Source organism: Oncorhynchus clarkii, chromosome 27 (assembly GCF_045791955.1).
Source record: "Oncorhynchus clarkii lewisi isolate Uvic-CL-2024 chromosome 27, UVic_Ocla_1.0, whole genome shotgun sequence".
In the NCBI taxonomy this organism is placed as follows: Eukaryota; Metazoa; Chordata; class Actinopteri; order Salmoniformes; family Salmonidae; genus Oncorhynchus; species Oncorhynchus clarkii.
Genome location: NC_092173.1, coordinates 49,585,803 through 49,607,290, shown reverse-complemented (window position 1 = coordinate 49,607,290; position 21,488 = coordinate 49,585,803). Strand labels below are relative to the sequence as shown.

Here is a 21,488-nt window from a genome sequence, read left to right as displayed (position 1 = left end):
GCACTGCGAAATAAATATAGGAATCATGAAAATAAAAGATTTTCAATTGGGACGTTGTTGACCTAATATCTACTAAAGTAAAACTGTTTTTGAAGAAGTGAAAACAGAGAAGAGGAGATTGATTCAAATTCAACACAGGACTTTGACAAAGTGAACAGAAAAGAGGAAAGAAGAAGGAACTCACCACTGAGGTATTTGGGCTTCTAGTGGTTCAGTTGGCAAGATCTTGGTGTTCCTTTCCATTTAAAGCCATCAGGATGTTCAGTGACCTTGAACAATGGTTCTGGAATGATACTCCCTAACGTTAGGACAGAGCACAACTCTGTTTTCTCTAGTGAACACTCATGTTACCTTTTAATATCCCACTGTCTTGTCAGGCTAACTGATACCTTTTAATAACCCACTGTCTAGTCAGGCCAACTGATACCTTTTAATAACCCACTGTCTAGTCAGGCTAACTGATACCTTTTAATAACCCACTGTCTAGTCAGGCTAACTGATACCTTTTAATAACCCACTGTCTAGTCCTCTAGTCAGGCTAACTGATACCTTTTAATAACCCACTGTCTAGTCAGGCTAACTGATACCTTTTAATAACCCACTGTCTAGTCAGGCTAACTGATACCTTTTAATAACCCACTGTCTAGTCAGGCTAACTGATACCTTTTAATAACCCACTGTCTAGTCATCTAGTCAGGCCAACTGATACCTTTTAATATCCCACTGTCTAGTCCTCTAGTCAGGCTAACTGATACCTTTTAATAACCCACTGTCTAGTCAGGCCAACTGATACCTTTTAATAACCCACTGTCTAGTCCTCTAGTCAGGCCAACTGATACCTTTTAATAACCCACTGTCTAGTCCTCTAGTCAGGCTAACTGATACCTTTTAATAACCCACTGTCTAGTCCTCTAGTCAGGCCAACTGATACCTTTTAATAACCCACTGTCTAGTCCTCTAGTCAGGCTAACTGATACCTTTTAATAACCCACTGTCTAGTCATCTAGTCAGGCTAACTGATACCTTTTAATAACCCACTGTCTAGTCATCTAGTCAGGCTAACTGATACCTTTTAATAACCCACTGTCTAGTCCTCTAGTCAGGCTAACTGATACCTTTTAATAACCCACTGTCTAGTCAGGCCAACTGATACCTTTTAATAACCCACTGTCTAGTCATCTAGTCAGGCTAACTGATACCTTTTAATAACCCACTGTCTAGTCAGGCCAACTGATACCTTTTAATAACCCACTGTCTAGTCCTCTAGTCAGGCTAACTGATACCTTTTAATAACCCACTGTCTAGTCCTCTAGTCAGGCTAACTGATACCTTTTAATAACCCACTGTCTAGTCCTCTAGTCAGGCCAACTGATACCTTTTAATAACCCACTGTCTAGTCAGGCTAACTGATACCTTTTAATAACCCACTGTCTAGTCCTCTAGTCAGGCTAACTGATACCTTTTAATAACCCACTGTCTAGTCATCTAGTCAGGCTAACTGATACCTTTTAATAACCCACTGTCTAGTCAGGCTAACTGATACCTTTTAATAACCCACTGTCTAGTCCTCTAGTCAGGCCAACTGATACCTTTTAATAACCCACTGTCTAGTCCTCTAGTCAGGCTAACTGATACCTTTTAATAACCCACTGTCTAGTCATCTAGTCAGGCTAACTGATACCTTTTAATAACCCACTGTCTAGTCAGGCCAACTGATACCTTTTAATAACCCACTGTCTAGTCCTCTAGTCAGGCTAACTGATACCTTTTAATAACCCACTGTCTAGTCAGGCCAACTGATACCTTTTAATAACCCACTGTCTAGGGCATTATCAGTTTTATTCAACAGGTTACCAACATATTTAAATAATGATTTACATATTTAATTAAACCTTGATTTTGATTAATTCATAAGATATAGTTCTGACACAAATCTAGGGTTGATACCCAAGCCGTTTGGTTGTTCGTTCTATCAGTTCGATGACCAGTCGTTCAGTCATTTTGTTCTGCATCTATGGATGAGAACCAGTCATTCAGTCATTTTGTTCTGCATCTATGGATGAGGACCAGTCGTTCAGTCATTTTGTTCTGCATCTATGGATGAGAACCAGTCATTCAGTTATTTTGTTCTGCATCTATGGATGAGAACCAGTCGTTCAGTCATTTTGTTCTGCATCTATGGATGAGAACCAGTCGTTCAGTCATTTTGTTCTGCATCTATGGATGAGAACCAGTCGTTCGTTCTAAATGTTCCATACTGGCTGGCAATGTTGTTAACCCTTGTTTGCTAGCCAACTACCGCTAACTTACAGTCACGTCAAACAGCCAGGATAACAACAAAGTAGCTGCCTTTGCGTTTTTTTACGTTGTTTTCTAGTGATTATTTATTAGGACACATCCATAACAATGAGCTACGATTTCGCCTGACAGAAAATGTGCTCCCTCGTCAGGACATTGTTGTTCAGAGGAACTGAAGCTGGACTGTAAACTAGAGGCACTTTGTTTTGTTTGACCTGTTTTGTATTGATAGTTCTTTGTATCCATGAACATTATGCTGATTCATGAGAAAAGCTGCCAGCCTGTGTCTCGTCCCGACAACCGACGCGTTCATTACTATGGGACAGCTGGAGATCGAATTTGAATATTGAAACAATGTCGGAGAGACAGACAGCAAGGTTTAAACAAATCTCAGCTGTTGAAAACTAATTGTTAGTCTAAAAGAAATGTGAGATAATGTCTAGATGCTTTTTATAGTGGAGATGAGGTTTATACATTGCCTGGCTGGGCTGATGAGAAAGTCGATTACAGTCAGATGGAACAGAGTAAATAGGCATTTTAACATCATAGATTTAGCCGGTGGTAACTTGTGGAATAGACACCAGCTGGAATGCGGTTTTAACCAATCAGCATTCAGGATTCTAACCACCCATTGTATAATTAAGAACAAAATAAAACAAAGCACATGGAATGAGTGGAAATGTATTGTATTAATTGAACATCTACAGTATAGTATACGTTGAGAAAATAATCACCAATACAAAAAAACAAAACATATTTCTGTCATTGTACTGTATACTGTACTGGACACACAACACGCCCTGACAATTCCCTACATAGTGCACTACTTTTGACCACAACCCATAGTATAGTGCCCTATAAAGGGAATGGGGTGCCAGTTGGGATGCACACTTTAATAATTCTACCTTTACGCTGGCTGGCTGCAGTTTAACATAAACAGATTCGGTCTGATGGCATAATGTTCAGTTTCCTCTTTTTAAAACTGGTTGAAGGGCACCTTTTACCCTGTAGGAACCTGCAACGTACCACAGGTTAGATCATTTGCACACTAAATTACAATCATTGCCTCCAACCAAATTCAAATGAATTTTACATTTCTAAAACTTCAACTTATTCCAGAAGAAATAGTGAATCATGCAAGAGTGCCAATATATTTGACCCCGACTGTAATACGTCATTAAAACCAGGATGGTTTGATGTCAGTGCCAACCGTATCAATGTGTTTGATAGCACGTCATCAGCTGACTTAGTACCGTGGATGTCATAATAAATTAATGGAGGTTTAAGGTCAAGGAAAGGAAGGAGACGTGGCCATGAAGTTAGGGCCTCTGTACACTACACTACTAAAACTAGGTCCAGGATAGATAGTTGTGATCTGATGTTGATAGATCTCACCAGACATATTTTACTATAAATCCAACAGTTACAAATTCTCCTCTCCTCCCTCTTTCTCTCTCTCTCCTTTCTCTCTGTCTCTCTCTTTCTCCTCTCTCTCTTTCCTTTCTCTCTCTGTCTCACTCTTTCTCCTCCCTCCTTTCTCTCTCTCTTTCTCTCTCTTTGTGTCTCTCGCTCTCTCCTCTCTCTCTCTCCTTTCCCTTTATCTCTCGCTCGCTCTCTCTCCTTTCTCTCTCTCTCTCTCTCTTTCCTTTCTCTCTCTCTTTCCTTTCTCTCTCTCTCCTTTCTCTCTCTCTCTCTTTCCTTTCTCTCTCTCGCTCTCTCTTTTCTCTCTCGCTCTCTCTCTCATTTCCCCTTCTCTCTCGCTCTCTCTCTCCTTTCTCTTTCTCTCTCCTTTCCCTTTCTCACTCACTCTCTCCTTTCCTTCCTCTCTATTTATCCTCTACTCTCTCTTTATCTCCCTCCTCCCTCCCTCTCTCTCATCTCTCTCTTTTTCCTCCCTTTCTCACTCACTCTCTCCTTTCCTCTCTCTCTTTTTCTGTCTCTCTCTCTCTCTCTCCTGTCCCTTTCTCTCTCTCTCTCATTTCCTCACTTTCTCCTTTCCTCCCTCCTCTCTCGCTCCATTCCTCTCTCTCTCTCCTTTCCTCTCTCGCTCTCTCTCTCCCCCCTCTCGCTCTCTTTATCTATCTCCTCCCTCTCTCTCCTTTCCTTCCTCTCTATTTATCCTCTACTCTCTCTTTATCTCTCTCCTCCCTCCCTCTCTCTCATCTCTCTTTTTCCTGCCTTTATCTCTCTCCTCTCTCTCTTTTTCCTCCCTTATTCTCTCTTTCCTCCCACTATCGCTCTCCTCCCTCTCTTTATTTCTCCTCTCCTCTTTCTCTCTTTTTATCTGTCTCTCGCTCTATATGTCTTTATCTTGAGGATCGGGGAGGAGGTTCAGATGGTATTCCCTTATCGCAGAGCAATGGAACATTTATTTTTCCACATTTCTGCGAATAGCAATGGCATTGAAATAACATCATTCCCCTTGTGCTCCCTTTAAAAAAATACAGTAGTTATGTAATTTAATGGTACATGAAATAGAATGGCATTGTGTATTTTGTGTAACTTGCGTAACTTGAGATATATAAATGCCTGCCCAGCCATGAAGCAGGGAGTGTGACATGTACGTCACTGAAAACAAACGCAAAAAGCAAAACTTGGTATAGCAGTTTTAAGGCTGCGTCTCAAACAGCACCCTATTCCCTACATAGTGCACTACTTTCAACCAGAGCCCATGGCACTCTGGTCAAAAGCAGTGCACTGTTGGGCATAGGGTGCAATTTGGGACGTAAACCTAGCTCTCTTACAAGTCTAGCAAAACAGTAATTCTCACAAATTAAAAATACTAACACAACTTCTATATATAAAATTCCACCACCTCAAAAGATAAGAGTGTATTGAAGGGAGGCACCGTTACAGTATCTTTGATGGATTCACCACAGAGGTCTGACTGGAGGACATATCTGGACTATTGGACTTCAGACAGGGCAGACAGACCTTGGAGAAGGAATCACAGTTCTAAGAGGTCTGACTGGAGGACATATCTGCCTGCTGGCAGGACTATTGGACTTCAGACAGGGCAAACAGACCTTGGAGAAGGAATCATTCTGCCACAAATATAAACCCAACTAATTCCTCCCCAAAATCTTCACATTTTGACTTAGTCCAAATATCACCTCCCCAAAACCTTCATGTTTAACTTGGTCCAAATATCACCTCCCCAAAACCTTCATGTTTAACTTGGTCCAAATATCACCTCCCCAAAACCTTCATGTTTAACTTGGTCCAAATATCACCTCCCCAAAACCTTCATGTTTAACTTGGTCCAAATATCACCTCCCCAAAACCTTCATGTTTAACTTGGTCAAAATAAATCCTTCACATATAAGTTGGTCCAAATATCACCTCCCCAAAACCTTAATTAACTTAAATTGTCTTAGTTTCAAAGATATGATACACCCACCGGACAAAGACCTATTTTCAAATCAACATAACATTTTGGTTGATATTTGATTTGATATATGATGACGTTTATAAAATATTTATTCAACTCTTGCTCTTTGGGTATATTCTATTCTTCCATGGTGCTTTGCGCGGTGCAGGTTTGGTTGTCTCCTGTGATTGGTCACTTGGCGTGGAAGAGGAGGGTCTTGACCATGCCGGCCAGGACCTTGGGGAGCTGGGAGGAGATGACCTCTGACATCATTTCAGGGAACTCAACCTTCATGGCGTCAGCCTGGATGTAGGTACTAAGACAGTACAGGTTCACTTTCTTCACAATCTGGTGGAGGGGGGAGAGATGGGGGAGGAGGGAGAGAAAGGGGAGGGGGGATAGATGGGGGAGGAGGGAGAGATGGGGGAGGAGGGAGAGATAGGGGAGGAGGGAAAGATGGGGAGAGATGGGGGAGGAGGGAGAGATGGGGGAGGGGGGATAGATGGGGAGGAGGGAGAGATGGGGGAGGAGGGAGAGATGGGGAGGAGGGAGAGATGGGGAGGAGGGAGAGATGGGGAGGAGGGAAAGATGGGGGAGAGATGGGGGAGGAGGGAGAGATTGGGAGGAGGGAAAGATGGGGGAGAGATGGGGGAGGAGGGAGAGATGGGGAGGAGGGAAAGATGGGGGAGAGATGGGGAGGAGGGAGAGATGGGGGAGGGGGGAGAGATGGGGAGGAGGGAAAGATGGGGGAGAGATGGGGGAGGAGGGAGAGATGGGGAGGAGGGAGAGATGGGGGAGAGATGGTGGTGGGGGGATAGATGGAGGAGGAGGGAGAGATGGGGAGGGGGGATAGATGGGGGAGAGATGGTGGTGGGGGGATAGATGGGGGAGGAGGGAGAGAAGGGAAAGGGATGGTGGAGGGGGGAGAGATGGGGAGGAGGGAGAGATGGGGAAGGGGGATAGATGGGGGAGGAGGGAGAGAAGGGAGAGATGGGGAGGAGGGAGATATAGGGGAGGGGGGATAGATGGGGAGGAGGGAGAGATGGAGGAGGAGGGAGAGATGGGGGAGGAGGGAGAGATGGAGAAGGGAGAGATGGAAGAGGAGGGAGAGATGGGGAGGAGGGAGAGATGGGGAGGAGGGAGGGAGGGAGGGGGGAGAGATGGGGGAGGAGGGAGAGATGGGTGAGAGATGGGGGAGGAGGGAGAGATGGGGGAGGAGGGGGAGATGGGGGAGAGATGGGGAGGAGGGAGAGATGGGTGAGAGGAGGGAGAGATGGGGGAGGAGGGGAGAGATGGAGGAGGAGGGAGAGATGGGGAGGAGGGAGAGATGGGGGAGGAGGGAGAGATGGGGGAGGGGGAGAGATGTGGGAGGGGGAGAGATGTGGGAGGAGGGAGAGATGGGGAGGAGGGAGAGATTGGGGGAGGGAGATGGGGGAGGGGGAGAGATGTGGAAGGAGGGAGAGATGGGGGAGGAGGGAGGGAGGGGGTACAGATGAGGGAGAGATGGGGGAGGAGGGAGAGAGGGGGGAGAGATGGGGGAGGGGGAGAGATGGGGGAGGGGAGAGATGGGGGAGGAGCAAGCATGTCAGCGTTTTGTCCTCATTGTCTGGTCATCGAAAACAAGTTCATGAAACTTTTATCCAATGATTTACGAGTGGATGTAATAGGTTACTAATGATTTACGAGTGGATGTAATAGGTTACTAATGATTTACGAGTGGATGTAATAGGTTACTAATGATTTACGAGTGGATGTAATAGGTTACTAATGATTTACGAGTGGATGTAATAGGTTACTAATGATTTACGAGTGGATGTAATAGGTTACTAATGATTTACGAGTGGGTGTAATAGGTTACTATCCCACTATCGTAACCTCAATTAGAAAGCCTGTAGCAAGACATATGGGCAAATTATGAAAATTGATTAAAGCGTCAATCGATAAAAAGTGATAAGGATGTAAAGCAGATGGCTTTATAAAGGAAAAACACCTGAAAGTAACCTAAAGAGACCTTCATATTGAAGCCTATATCATATTGGTTCATTATACTACATTATACCTTGATCTAAAGGAACAGGGGAATGTTAAACTTCTACATCATACCTTGATCTAAAGGAACAGGGGAATGTTAAACTTCTACATCATACCTTGATCTAAAGGAACAGGTCCCGTGATGTTAGCCAAATTTATACGCTTTGGTTGACCGGATTCGTTTACACTTTAAGGATATCTGTACAAGGTGCGTCTCCGACTACCTCCGGAGACGGTCAGGAAGATGTCATCAAAATCAGATCACAATGTGTCTTTTGGTTTGTCTACACTGCCTTAAAAATGTGGACACAATCACAATGTGGACAAGATCAGGACAATGGACTCATGTTAGACGCAGGTATACACAGGGCTTATGATAGAGAAGTGACTTCCTGTCCTGTCCAGTACCTCATGCATGGCATCCATGAGCTTGGTGAGATGATAGAAACGTTGAGAGGAGGCCACCATGCCTCTCTCCTTCAGATGGATAGCCTTGGTCAGCTCCCGAATGTAGTTCTGTCTCATCTCCTCAAACTGGGCCTGGCTCTTTAAACCCTCCAATGGAACTACGGAGAGAGAGAGAGACAAGGGACAATGGGTCATCAACCCGGAAACAAAATGTCTTCATCCAAATGGCACCCTATTCCCTGTATAGAGCACTACTTTTAATCAGGGTCCATAGGCATCCGGTCCAAAGTAGTGCACTATATAGGGTGCCATTTGGGATGTATCCTATATTTTAGACATGGAAGGTCAGACTGCTCTGAACTCTAATTCACAGAGATGTTACTGTAGGTCCAATGCAGCTGTTTTTATCTGAACATCAAGTCATTTCTGGGTAACAATTAAGTTCCCTACCGTGATTGTTTTCAATCTTAAAATGAACTAATTTACCACACGGCGATGTCAACATGGTGGGCCAATAATTAATCCCATCAAAACAGGCAAGAATTTCAGGCAGTCTTTTCAAACAGCTCCTACCCTACAAGGGCATTATTATCATGTTCACAATTTCACAGTATTATTCCAACATCATAGTGTTAAAATATACATAAAACACAGATAAATCACGTTTGACTGGACTGGGCCTTTAATAGTCTCGCATCATTTCAATATAAATGGACCATTAGACTAAGAATTACATTATATTTCTTGAGGTAATTTTATTTTCCACATGAGTGTGCAAATATGCAGTGTAAATATGCAGTGTAAATATGCAGTGTAATTATGCAGTGTAAATATGCAGTGTAATTATGCAGTGTAAATATGCAGTGTAAATATCCAGTGTAAATATACAGTGTGAAATATCCAGTGTAAATATGCAGTGTAAATATACCGTGTGAAATATCCAGTGTAAATATACAGTGTGAAATATCCAGTGTAAATATGCAGTGTAATTATGCCGTGTAATTATGCAGTGTAAATATACAGTGTGAAATATCCAGTGTAAATATGCAGTGTAAATATGCAGTGTAAATACCCAGTGTAAATATACAGTGTGAAATATCCAGTGTAAATATGCAGTGTAATTATCCAGTGTAAATATGCAGTGTAATTATGCAGTTTAAATATCCAGTGTAAATATACAGTGTGAAATATCCAGTGTAAATATACAGTGTGAAATATCCAGTGTAAATATGCAGTGTAATTATGCAGTGTAAATATACAGTGTGAAATATCCAGTGTAAATATGCAGTGTAAATATGCAGTGTAAATATCCAGTGTAAATATGCAGTGTAAATATGCAGTGTAAATATCCAGTGTAAATATGCAGCCACAAAGACCTACTATGTGTTCTCCTGAAGTACCAGGGAGAAAGTGAGAGAGACAGTGACATACATAGTGACAATTTGTTTTAGTTTTTTTAGGCTTACAACATCACTGTCCGTGTACCATGTGTTTAACTTCATCTTTATCTTAATCTTGATTTTACTTTAATTTAATAACTTTGTGGATATATCAACTACTCTCATAAAATGTGTTTTTACGTTTTATAGAATTAAAGTGGATGTCCCTTTGGATTTCTTGAGGCCTGACCATGAACTTGTTTTCCATGGCTTCAGCCTCTGTTCATGTAAAGGTCAATGTAAAACTGTTACTTAATAACAGCTGCTTAACAAATCCTGCCTTGTCCCAGTTCACCTTTTTCCCAGTTCAACAACACATTATGAAACACTGTATATTTCTACATCTGGTGGCAATACATGTGTCCCAGATGGTACTCTGTTCCCTATATAGTATGTTACTTCTGACCAGAGCCATATGGGCCATGTGGGACAGGGCACCATTTAGGACAGAGACAATAGTGTAACCAAGACATTACCAACTGCTTCAGATGTCTTCTGTTTGTTCTTATTTGATCCTAACAGAAGTCTGTGGGCCAGAAAAGGTAGCGTAGGGTTCATCAGTCAATTTAATGTTTTAAAGAGGAAGTGGTACTGTGTTGTGTTTACCAGTGTTGAGAATCATGATGGCTTTCATACAGAGGAACTCCTCTTTGGTGACTTGGAGGCTGGTAAACTCCTGAGGAATGAACTGCATGGCCAGACACAGATCATATATGGGAGATCTCCTCATACGATCCCTGGGAGACAATTACAATATTAATATTCAGATATATCATAGTGGGATTTTATTGTTTTAACTAAATAGTTGGATACGTGAAAATAAAAATGTTTTATTCAATGCAGATTTTAAATATAGAACATTAACACAACTTACTGGCTAAGGATAAGATCAGGAGCGAAGTATAAGTATTCACTGGTGACATTCTGGAAAGATCTCCAGCCCAGAGAGAACACCATTAGGTTCATCCAGGAGTATTGGATGAGTGTCATCTGGTCGTTGATGTGGAGGCTACGGAACCCTGTCAACAAACCAGAGAAAATAATATGTGAATGTTTTCAAGAAAGCTTGTTTTACTTGCAATGACCGTGATATGTGGTTGTTGTTGACCTGCCTTACTTGTGTTGTTGTTGACCTGCCTTACCTGTGTTGTTTTTGACCTGCCTTACCTGTGTTGTTTTTGACCTGCCTTACTTGTGTTGTTTTTGACCTGCCTTACCTGTGTTGTTTTTGACCTGCCTTACCTGTGTTGTTTTTGACCTGCCTTACTTGTGTTGTTTTTGACCTGCCTTACCTGTGTTGTTTTTGACCTGCCTTACTTGTGTTGTTTTTGACCTGCCTTACTTGTGTTGTTTTTGACCTGCTTACCTGTGTTGTTTTTGACCTGCCTTACTTGTGTTGTTTTTGACCTGCCTTACCTGTGTTGTTTTTGACCTGCCTTACTTGTGTTGTTTTTGACCTGCCTTACCTGTGTTGTTTTTGACCTGCTTTACTTGTGTTGTTTTTGACCTGCCTTACTTGTGTTGTTTTTGACCTGCCTTACCTGTGTTGTTTTTGACCTGCCTTACTTGTGTTGTTTTTGACCTGCCTTACCTGTGTTGTTTTTGACCTGCCTTACTTGTGTTGTTTTTGACCTGCCTTACCTGTGTTGTTGTTGACCTGCCTTACCTGTGTTGTTTTTGACCTGCCTTACCTGTGTTGTTGTTGACCTGCCTTACTTGTGTTGTTTTTGACCTGCCTTACCTGTGTTGTTGTTGACCTGCCTTACCTATGTTGTTTTTGACCTGCCTTACTTGTGTTGTTTTTGACCTGCCTTACCTGTGTTGTTGTTGTTGACCTGCCTTACCTGTGTTGTTTTTGACCTGCCTTACTTGTGTTGTTTTTGACCTGCCTTACCTGTGTTGTTTTTGACCTGCCTTACCTGTGTTGTTTTTGACCTGCCTTACTTGTGTTGTTTTTGACCTGCCTTACCTGTGTTGTTTTTGACCTGCCTTACTTGTGTTGTTTTTGACCTGCCTTACCTGTGTTGTTTTTGACCTGCCTTACTTGTGTTGTTTTTGACCTGCCTTACCTGTGTTGTTGTTGACCTGCCTTACCTGTGTTGTTTTTGACCTGCCTTACCTGTGTTGTTGTTGACCTGCCTTACTTGTGTTGTTTTTGACCTGCCTTACCTGTGTTGTTTTTGACCTGCCTTACCTGTGATGTTTTTGACCTGCCTTACCTGTGTTGTTTTTGACCTGCCTTACCTGTGTTGTTTTTGACCTGCCTTACCTGTGTTGTTTTTGACCTGCCTTACTTGTGATGTTTTTGACCTGCCTTACTTGAATGTAAGTCACTCCGGATAAGAGTGATGACCAAATGACCAAAACATCAATGGAAAAAGTAGGAAGAATAACCTTTATATATCTACTGTCATTTGAGTTTAAATGGTTCATTACCTCTATTCATATATAAAGTATCTACTGTCATTTAAGTTTACATTTTTTATTACATAATCATCAAATCAAACTTTATTTGTCACATGCGCCGAACACAACAAGTGTAGACCTTACCGTGAAATGCTTACTGACAAGCCCTTAACCAACAGTGCAGTTCAAGAAAAGTTAAGAGAGTATTTACCAAATAGACTGAAGTAAAAAATAAGAATAAAAAGTAACAAAATAAGATTAACAATAACGAGGCTCTATACAGGGGGTACCAGTACCGAGTCAATGAGCGGGGGTACAGGTTAGTTGAGGTAATTTGTACATGTAGGTCGGGATGAAGTGACTATGCATAGATAAAAAAACAACGAGTAGCAGAAGTGTACAAAAGGGGTAGAAGCTGTTGAGGAGCCTTTTGGTCCTAGACTTGACGCTTCGGCACCACTTGTGTGCGGTAGCAGAGAAAACAGTCTATAGTCTATATCTTGGGTGACTGGAGTCTCTGACAATTTTAGGGCCTTCCTTTGACACCGCCTGGTATATAGGTCCTGGATGGCAGGAAGCTTGGCCCCAGTGATGTACTGGGCTGTACGCACTACCCTCTGTAGCGCCAAATGGTCAGATGCCGAGCAGTTGCCACACCAGGCAGTGATGCAACCGGTCAGGATGCTCTCGATGGTGCAGCTCTAAAACCTTTTGAGGATCTGGGGACCTATGCCAAACATTTTCAGTCTCCTGAGGGGGAAAAGGCCCTCTTCACGACTGTCTTGGTATGTTTGGACCATGACAGTTTGTTGGTCATGTGGACATTAAAGGAATTTGAAACTCTTGACCCGCTCCACTACAGCCCCTTCGATCTTAATGGTGGCCTGTTCGGCCCGCCTTTTCCTGTAGTCCACGATCGGCTCCTTAGTCTTGCTCATACTGAGAGAGAGGTTGTTGTCCCTGCACCACACTGCCAGTTCTCGGACCTCCTCCCTATATGCCGTCTCATCGTTGTCGGTGACCACTGTTGTGTTGTTGGCAAAATTAACGATGGTGTTGGAGTCGTGTTTGGTCACTGGGGATGGTCTGGTGGTGTAGATATGTAGGTATTACAGACTCGGTCAGGAAGAGGTTGAAAAGGTCAAGACACTTGACAGTTGGTCCGCGCATGCTTTGAGTACACGTCCTGGTAATCCGCCTGGCCCAGCTGCTTTTTGAATGTTGACCTGTTTAAAGGTTTTGTTCACATCGGCTACCAAGAGCGTTATCACACAGTCATCCAGAACAGCTGGTGCTCTCGTGCATGCTTCAGTGTTGCTTGCCTCGAAGCGAGCATGAAAGGCATTTAGCTCATCTGGTAGGCTCGTGTCACTGGGCACGAGCCTATACAGTATGTATACAGTATCTAAAAGTCATTCATACGTATCTGCTGTCATTTGAGTTTAAATGGATCAATATCTTTATTCATACTTACAATATCTACTGTCATATTAGTTTAAATGGTTAATTACCTTAATTCATACTTATCTGCTGTCATTTCAGTTGAGATGGTTTATTATGTAAATAACAACGTTATCATCTTATCACGTTATTAACAAGAACAAGTTGTTCTGCTCCATTTGAAGTACATCAAGTGATGCGTATCAGAGTGTGAATGTAGTAACCTAGTGACTTAGTCACCCTAGTAACAGTCATACACAGTTGTAGACATATCACTACTGATAGACATAATGGTAGATATATCACTACTGGTCAACATAATGGTAGCTATATCACTACTGGTCAACCATAATGGTAGATATATCACTACTGGTCAACATAATGGTAGCTATATCACTACTGGTCAACATAATGGTACATATATCACTACTGGTCAACATAATGGTAGCTATATCACTACTGGTCAACATAATGGTACATATATCACTACTGGTCAACATAATGGTAGCTATATCACTACTGGTCAACATAATGGTAGCTATATCACTACTGGTCAACATAATGGTTCATATATCACTACTGGTCAACCATAATGGTAGAAATATCACTACTGGTCAATATAATGGTAGATATATCAATACTGGTCAACATAATGGTAGATATATCACTGCTGGTCAACCATAATGGTAGATATATCACTACAGGTCAACATAATGGTAGATATATCACTACTGGTCAACCATAGTGGTCAATATATCACTACTGGTCAACCATAATGGTATATATATCACTACTTGTCAACCATAGTGGTCAATATATCTACTGGTCAACCATAGTGGTAGCTATATCTCTGGTCAACCATAATGGTAGATATATCACTACTTGTCAACCATAATGATAGCTATATCTCTGGTCAACATAATGGTAGCTATATCTCTGGTCAACCATAATGGTAGATATATCACTATATCACTACTGGTCAACCATAATGGTAGCTATATCACTGGTCAACATAATGGTACCTATATCTCTGGTCAACCATAATGGTAGATATAGCACTATATCACTACTGGTCAACCATAATGGTAGATATATCATGGGTCAACCATAGTGGTAGCTATATCTCTGGTCAACCATAGTGGTAGATATATCTCTGGTCAACCATAGTGGTAGATATATCTCTGGTCAACCATAGTGGTGGATATATCTCTGGTCAACCATAATTGCTTTGCAGCTTTTGATCTGGCTTGTATTTAATGGTGTGTGTTTCATAATAACAAATGTCAAATTAACTCTCCTTATAAGACTGGCCTTCCCTTACTGTCAAATCATTACCTATCCTTAAAAGAATGGCCTTCCCTTACTGTCAAATCATTACCTCTCCTTATGGGAACTAGCCTTCCCTCCCTGTCAAATCATTACCTCTCCTTATGGGAACTAGCCTTCCCTTACTGTCAAATCATTACCTCTCCTTACAAGACTGGCCTTCCCTTACTGTCAAATCATTACCTCTTCTTATGGGAACTAGCCTTCCCTCCCTGTCAAATCATTACCTCTCCTTATAAGACTGGCCTTCCCTTCCTGTCAAATCATTACCTCTCCTTATGGGAACTAGCCTTCCCTTCCTGTCAAATCATTACCTCTCCTTATGGGAACTAGCCTTCCCTTCCTGTCAAATCGTTACCTCTCCTTATACGACTGGCCTTCCCTTCCTGTCAAATCATTACCTCTCCTTATGGGAACTAGCCTTCCCTTACTGTCAAATCATTACCTCTCCTTATGGGAACTAGCCTTCCCTCCCTGTCAAATCATTACCTCTCCTTATGGGAACTAGCCTTCCCTTACTGTCAAATCATTACCTCTCCTTATGGGAACTAGCCTTCCCTTACTGTCAAATCATTACCTCTCCTTATGGGAACTAGCCTTCCCTTACTGTCAAATCATTACCTCTCCTTATGGGAACTAGCCTTCCCTTCCTGTCAAATCATTACCTCTCCTTATGGGAACTAGCCTTCCCTTCCTGTCAAATCATTACCTCTCCTTATACGACTGGCCTTCCTTTCCTGTCAAATCATTACCTCTCCTTATGGGAACTAGCCTTCCCTTACTGTCAAATCATTACCTCTCCTTATGGGAACTAGCCTTCCCTCCCTGTCAAATCATTACCTCTCCTTATGGGAACTAGCCTTCCCTTACTGTCAAATCATTACCTCTCCTTATGGGAACTAGCCTTCCCTTACTGTCAAATCATTACCTCTCCTTATGGGAACTAGCCTTCCCTTCCTGTCAAATCATTACCTCTCCTTATGGGAACTAGCCTTCTCTTCCTGTCAAATCATTACCTCTCCTTATGGGAACTAGCCTTCCCTTCCTGTCAAATCATTACCTCTCCTTATGGGAACTAGCCTTCCCTTCCTGTCAAATCATTACCTCTCCTTATGGGAACTAGCCTTCTCTTCCTGTCAAATCATTACCTCTCCCTATGGGAACTAGCCTTCCCTTCCTGTCAAATCATTACCTCTCCTTATGGGAACTAGCCTTCCCTTACTGTCAAATCATTACCTCTCCTTATGGGAACTAGCCTTCCCTCCCTGTCAAATCATTACCTCTCCTTATGGGAACTAGCCTTCCCTTACTGTCAAATCATTACCTCTCCTTATGGGAACTAGCCTTCCCTTACTGTCAAATCATTACCTCTCCTTATGGGAACTAGCCTTCCCTTACTGTCAAATCATTACCTCTCCTTATGGGAACTAGCCTTCCCTTCCTGTCAAATCATTACCTCTCCTTATGGGAACTAGCCTTCCCTTCCTGTCAAATCATTACCTCTCCTTATACGACTGGCCTTCCCTTCCTGTCAAATCATTACCTCTCCTTATGGGAACTAGCCTTCCCTTACTGTCAAATCATTACCTCTCCTTATGGGAACTAGCCTTCCCTCCCTGTCAAATCATTACCTCTCCTTATGGGAACTAGCCTTCCCTTCCTGTCAAATCATTACCTCTCCTTATGGGAACTAGCCTTCTCTTCCTGTCAAATCATTACCTCTCCTTATGGGAACTAGCCTTCCCTTCCTGTCAAATCATTACCTCTCCTTATGGGAACTAGCCTTCCCTTCCTGTCAAATCATTACCTCTCCTTATGGGAACTAGCCTTCTCTTCCTGTCAAATCATTACCTCTCCTTATGGGAACTAGCCTTCCCTTCCTGTCAAATCATTACCTCTCCTTATGGGAACTAGCCTTCCCTTACTGTCAAAACATTACCTCTCCTTATGGGAACTAGCCTTCCCTCCCTGTCAAATCATTACCTCTCCTTATGGGAACTAGCCTTCCCTTCCTGTCAAATCATTACCTCTCCTTATGGGAACTAGCCTTCCCTTACTGTCAAAACATTACCTCTCCTTATGGGAACTAGCCTTCCCTTACTGTCAAATCATTACCTCTCCTTATGGGAACTAGCCTTCCCTTACTGTCAAATCATTACCTCTCCTTATGGGAACTAGCCTTCTCTTCCTGTCAAATCATTACCTCTCCTTATGGGAACTAGCCTTCCCTCCCTGTCAAATCATTACCTCTCCTTATGGGAACTAGCCTTCCCTTACTGTCAAAACATTACCTCTCCTTATGGGAACTAGCCTTCCCTTCCTGTCAAATCATTACCTCTCCTTATGGGAACTAGCCTTCCCTCCCTGTCAAATCATTACCTCTCCTTATGGGAACTAGCCTTCCCTTACTGTCAAATCATTACCTCTCCTTATAAGACTGGCCTTCCCTTACTGTCAAATCATTACCTCTCCTTACAAGACTGGCCTTCCCTTACTGTCAAATCATTACCTCTCCTTATGGGAACTAGCCTTCCCTTACTGTCAAATCATTACCTCTCCTTATGGGAACTAGCCTTCCCTTACTGTCAAATCATTACCTCTCCTTATGGGAACTAGCCTTCCCTTACTGTCAAATCATTACCTCTCCTTATGGGAACTAGCCTTCCCTTACTGTCAAATCAATACCTCTCCTTATGGGAACTAGCCTTCCCTTACTGTCAAATCATTACCTCTCCTTATGGGAACTAGCCTTCCCTTACTGTCAAATCATTACCTCTCCTTATGGGAACTAGCCTTCCCTTCCTGTCAAATCATTACCTCTCCTTATGGGAACTAGCCTTCCCTTACTGTCAAATCATTACCTCTCCTTATGGGAACTAGCCTTCCCTCCCTGTCAAAACATTACCTCTCCTTATGGGAACTAGCCTTCCCTTCCTGTCAAATCATTACCTCTCCTTATGGGAACTAGCCTTCCCTTTCTGTCAAATCAATACCTCTCCTTATGGGAACTAGCCTTCCCTTCCTGTCAAATCATTACCTCTCCTTATGGGAACTAGCCTTCCCTTCCTGTCAAATCATTACCTCTCCTTATGGGAACTAGCCTTCCCTTCCTGTCAAATCATTACCTCTCCTTATGGGAACTAGCCTTCCCTTCCTGTCAAATCATTACCTCTCCTTATGGGAACTAGCCTTCCCTTCCTGTCAAATCATTACCTCTCCTTATGGGAACTAGCCTTCCCTTACTGTCAAATCATTACCTCTCCTTATGGGAACTAGCCTTCCCTTCCTGTCAAATCATTACCTCTCCTTATGGGAACTAGCCTTCCCTTCCTGTCAAATCATTACCTCTCCTTATGGGAACTAGCCTTCCCTTCCTGTCAAATCATTACCTCTCCTTATGGGAACTAGCCTTCCCTTCCTGTCAAATCATTACCTCTCCTTATACGACTGGCCTTCCTTTCCTGTCAAATCATTACCTCTCCTTATGGGAACTAGCCTTCCCTTACTGTCAAATCATTACCTCTCCTTATGGGAACTAGCCTTCCCTCCCTGTCAAATCATTACCTCTCCTTATGGGAACTAGCCTTCCCTTACTGTCAAATCATTACCTCTCCTTATGGGAACTAGCCTTCCCTTACTGTCAAATCATTACCTCTCCTTATGGGAACTAGCCTTCCCTTCCTGTCAAATCATTACCTCTCCTTATGGGAACTAGCCTTCTCTTCCTGTCAAATCATTACCTCTCCTTATGGGAACTAGCCTTCCCTTCCTGTCAAATCATTACCTCTCCTTATGGGAACTAGCCTTCCCTTCCTGTCAAATCATTACCTCTCCTTATGGGAACTAGCCTTCTCTTCCTGTCAAATCATTACCTCTCCTTATGGGAACTAGCCTTCCCTTCCTGTCAAATCATTACCTCTCCTTATGGGAACTAGCCTTCCCTTACTGTCAAATCATTACCTCTCCTTATGGGAACTAGCCTTCCCTCCCTGTCAAATCATTACCTCTCCTTATGGGAACTAGCCTTCCCTTACTGTCAAATCATTACCTCTCCTTATGGGAACTAGCCTTCCCTTACTGTCAAATCATTACCTCTCCTTATGGGAACTAGCCTTCCCTTACTGTCAAATCATTACCTCTCCTTATGGGAACTAGCCTTCCCTTCCTGTCAAATCATTACCTCTCCTTATGGGAACTAGCCTTCCCTTCCTGTCAAATCATTACCTCTCCTTATACGACTGGCCTTCCCTTCCTGTCAAATCATTACCTCTCCTTATGGGAACTAGCCTTCCCTTACTGTCAAATCATTACCTCTCCTTATGGGAACTAGCCTTCCCTCCCTGTCAAATCATTACCTCTCCTTATGGGAACTAGCCTTCCCTTCCTGTCAAATCATTACCTCTCCTTATGGGAACTAGCCTTCTCTTCCTGTCAAATCATTACCTCTCCTTATGGGAACTAGCCTTCCCTTCCTGTCAAATCATTACCTCTCCTTATGGGAACTAGCCTTCCCTTCCTGTCAAATCATTACCTCTCCTTATGGGAACTAGCCTTCTCTTCCTGTCAAATCATTACCTCTCCTTATGGGAACTAGCCTTCCCTTCCTGTCAAATCATTACCTCTCCTTATGGGAACTAGCCTTCCCTTACTGTCAAAACATTACCTCTCCTTATGGGAACTAGCCTTCCCTCCCTGTCAAATCATTACCTCTCCTTATGGGAACTAGCCTTCCCTTCCTGTCAAATCATTACCTCTCCTTATGGGAACTAGCCTTCCCTTACTGTCAAAACATTACCTCTCCTTATGGGAACTAGCCTTCCCTTACTGTCAAATCATTACCTCTCCTTATGGGAACTAGCCTTCCCTTACTGTCAAATCATTACCTCTCCTTATGGGAACTAGCCTTCTCTTCCTGTCAAATCATTACCTCTCCTTATGGGAACTAGCCTTCCCTCCCTGTCAAATCATTACCTCTCCTTATGGGAACTAGCCTTCCCTTACTGTCAAAACATTACCTCTCCTTATGGGAACTAGCCTTCCCTTCCTGTCAAATCATTACCTCTCCTTATGGGAACTAGCCTTCCCTCCCTGTCAAATCATTACCTCTCCTTATGGGCCTTCCCTTACTGTCAACATAGCCTTCCCTTACTGTCAAATCATTACCTCTCCTTATAAGACTGGCCTTCCCTTACTGTCAAATCATTACCTCTCCTTACAAGACTGGCCTTCCCTTACTGTCAAATCATTACCTCTCCTTATGGGAACTAGCCTTCCCTTACTGTCAAATCATTACCTCTCCTTATGGGAACTAGCCTTCCCTTACTGTCAAATCATTACCTCTCCTTATGGGAACTAGCCTTCCCTTACTGTCAAATCATTACCTCTCCTTATGGGAACTAGCCTTCCCTCCCTGTCAAATCATTACCTCTCCTTATGGGAACTAGCCTTCCCTTACTGTCAAATCATTACCTCTCCTTATGGGAACTAGCCTTCCCTTACTGTCAAATCATTACCTCTCCTTATGGGAACTAGCCTTCCCTTACTGTCAAATCATTACCTCTCCTTATGGGAACTAGCCTTCCCTTCCTGTCAAATCATTACCTCTCCTTATGGGAACTAGCCTTCCCTTACTGTCAAATCATTACCTCTCCTTATGGGAACTAGCCTTCCCTCCCTGTCAAATCATTACCTCTCCTTATGGGAACTAGCCTTCCCTCACTGTCAAATCATTACCTCTCCTTATGGGAACTAGCCTTCCCTTACTGTCAAATCATTACCTCTCCTTATGGGAACTAGCCTTCCCTTACTGTCAAATCAATACCTCTCCTTATGGGAACTAGCCTTCCCTTACTGTCAAATCATTACCTCTCCTTATGGGAACTAGCCTTCCCTTACTGTCAAATCATTACCTCTCCTTATGGGAACTAGCCTTCCCTTCCTGTCAAATCATTACCTCTCCTTATGGGAACTAGCCTTCCCTTCCTGTCAAATCATTACCTCTCCTTATGGGAACTAGCCTTCCCTTCCTGTCAAATCATTACCTCTCCTTATGGGAACTAGCCTTCCCTTACTGTCAAATCATTACCTCTCCTTATGGGAACTAGCCTTCCCTTCCTGTCAAATCATTACCTCTCCTTATGGGAACTAGCCTTCCCTTCCTGTCAAATCATTACCTCTCCTTATGGGAACTAGCCTTCCCTTCCTGTCAAATCATTACCTCTCCTTATGGGAACTAGCCTTCCCTTACTGTCAAATCATTACCTCTCCTTATGGGAACTAGCCTTCCCTTCCTGTCAAATCATTACCTCTCCTTATGGGAACTAGCCTTCCCTTCCTGTCAAATCATTACCTCTCCTTATAAGACTGGCCTTCCCTTCCTGTCAAATCATTACCTCTCCTTATGGGAACTAGCCTTCCCTTACTGTCAAATCATTACCTCTCCGTATGGGAACTAGCCTTCCCTTCCTGTCAAATCATTACCTCTCCTTATGGGAACTAGCCTTCCCTTCCTGTCAAATCATTACCTCTCCTTATGGGAACTAGCCTTCCCTTCCTGTCAAATCATTACCTCTCCTTATGGGAACTAGCCTTCCCTTCCTGTCAAATCATTACCTCTCCTTATGGGAACTAGCCTTCCCTCCCTGTCAAATCATTACCTCTCCTTATGGGAACTAGCCTTCCCTTACTGTCAAATCATTACCTCTCCTTATGGGAACTAGCCTTCCCTTACTGTCAAATCAATACCTCTCCTTATGGGAACTAGCCTTCCC

General features: G+C 42.9%; 1 protein-coding gene across 1 annotated transcript in view; it reads right to left on the bottom strand.

Moving 5' to 3' along the window:
• Nucleotides 1-5,860: 5,860 nt before the first annotated feature.
• The window catches only part of LOC139385525 (progesterone receptor), a 48,862-nt gene continuing 33,234 nt past the window's right edge, over nt 5,861-21,488 (bottom strand). The window contains exons 6-9 of the mRNA XM_071130648.1: nt 10,421-10,565; nt 10,153-10,283; nt 8,108-8,265; nt 5,861-6,016 (exon numbers count right to left, since the gene is read on the bottom strand). Of these exons, the coding sequence (XP_070986749.1) occupies nt 5,861-6,016; nt 8,108-8,265; nt 10,153-10,283; nt 10,421-10,565 (590 nt within the window). The remainder of the gene's footprint in view (nt 6,017-8,107; nt 8,266-10,152; nt 10,284-10,420; nt 10,566-21,488) is intronic.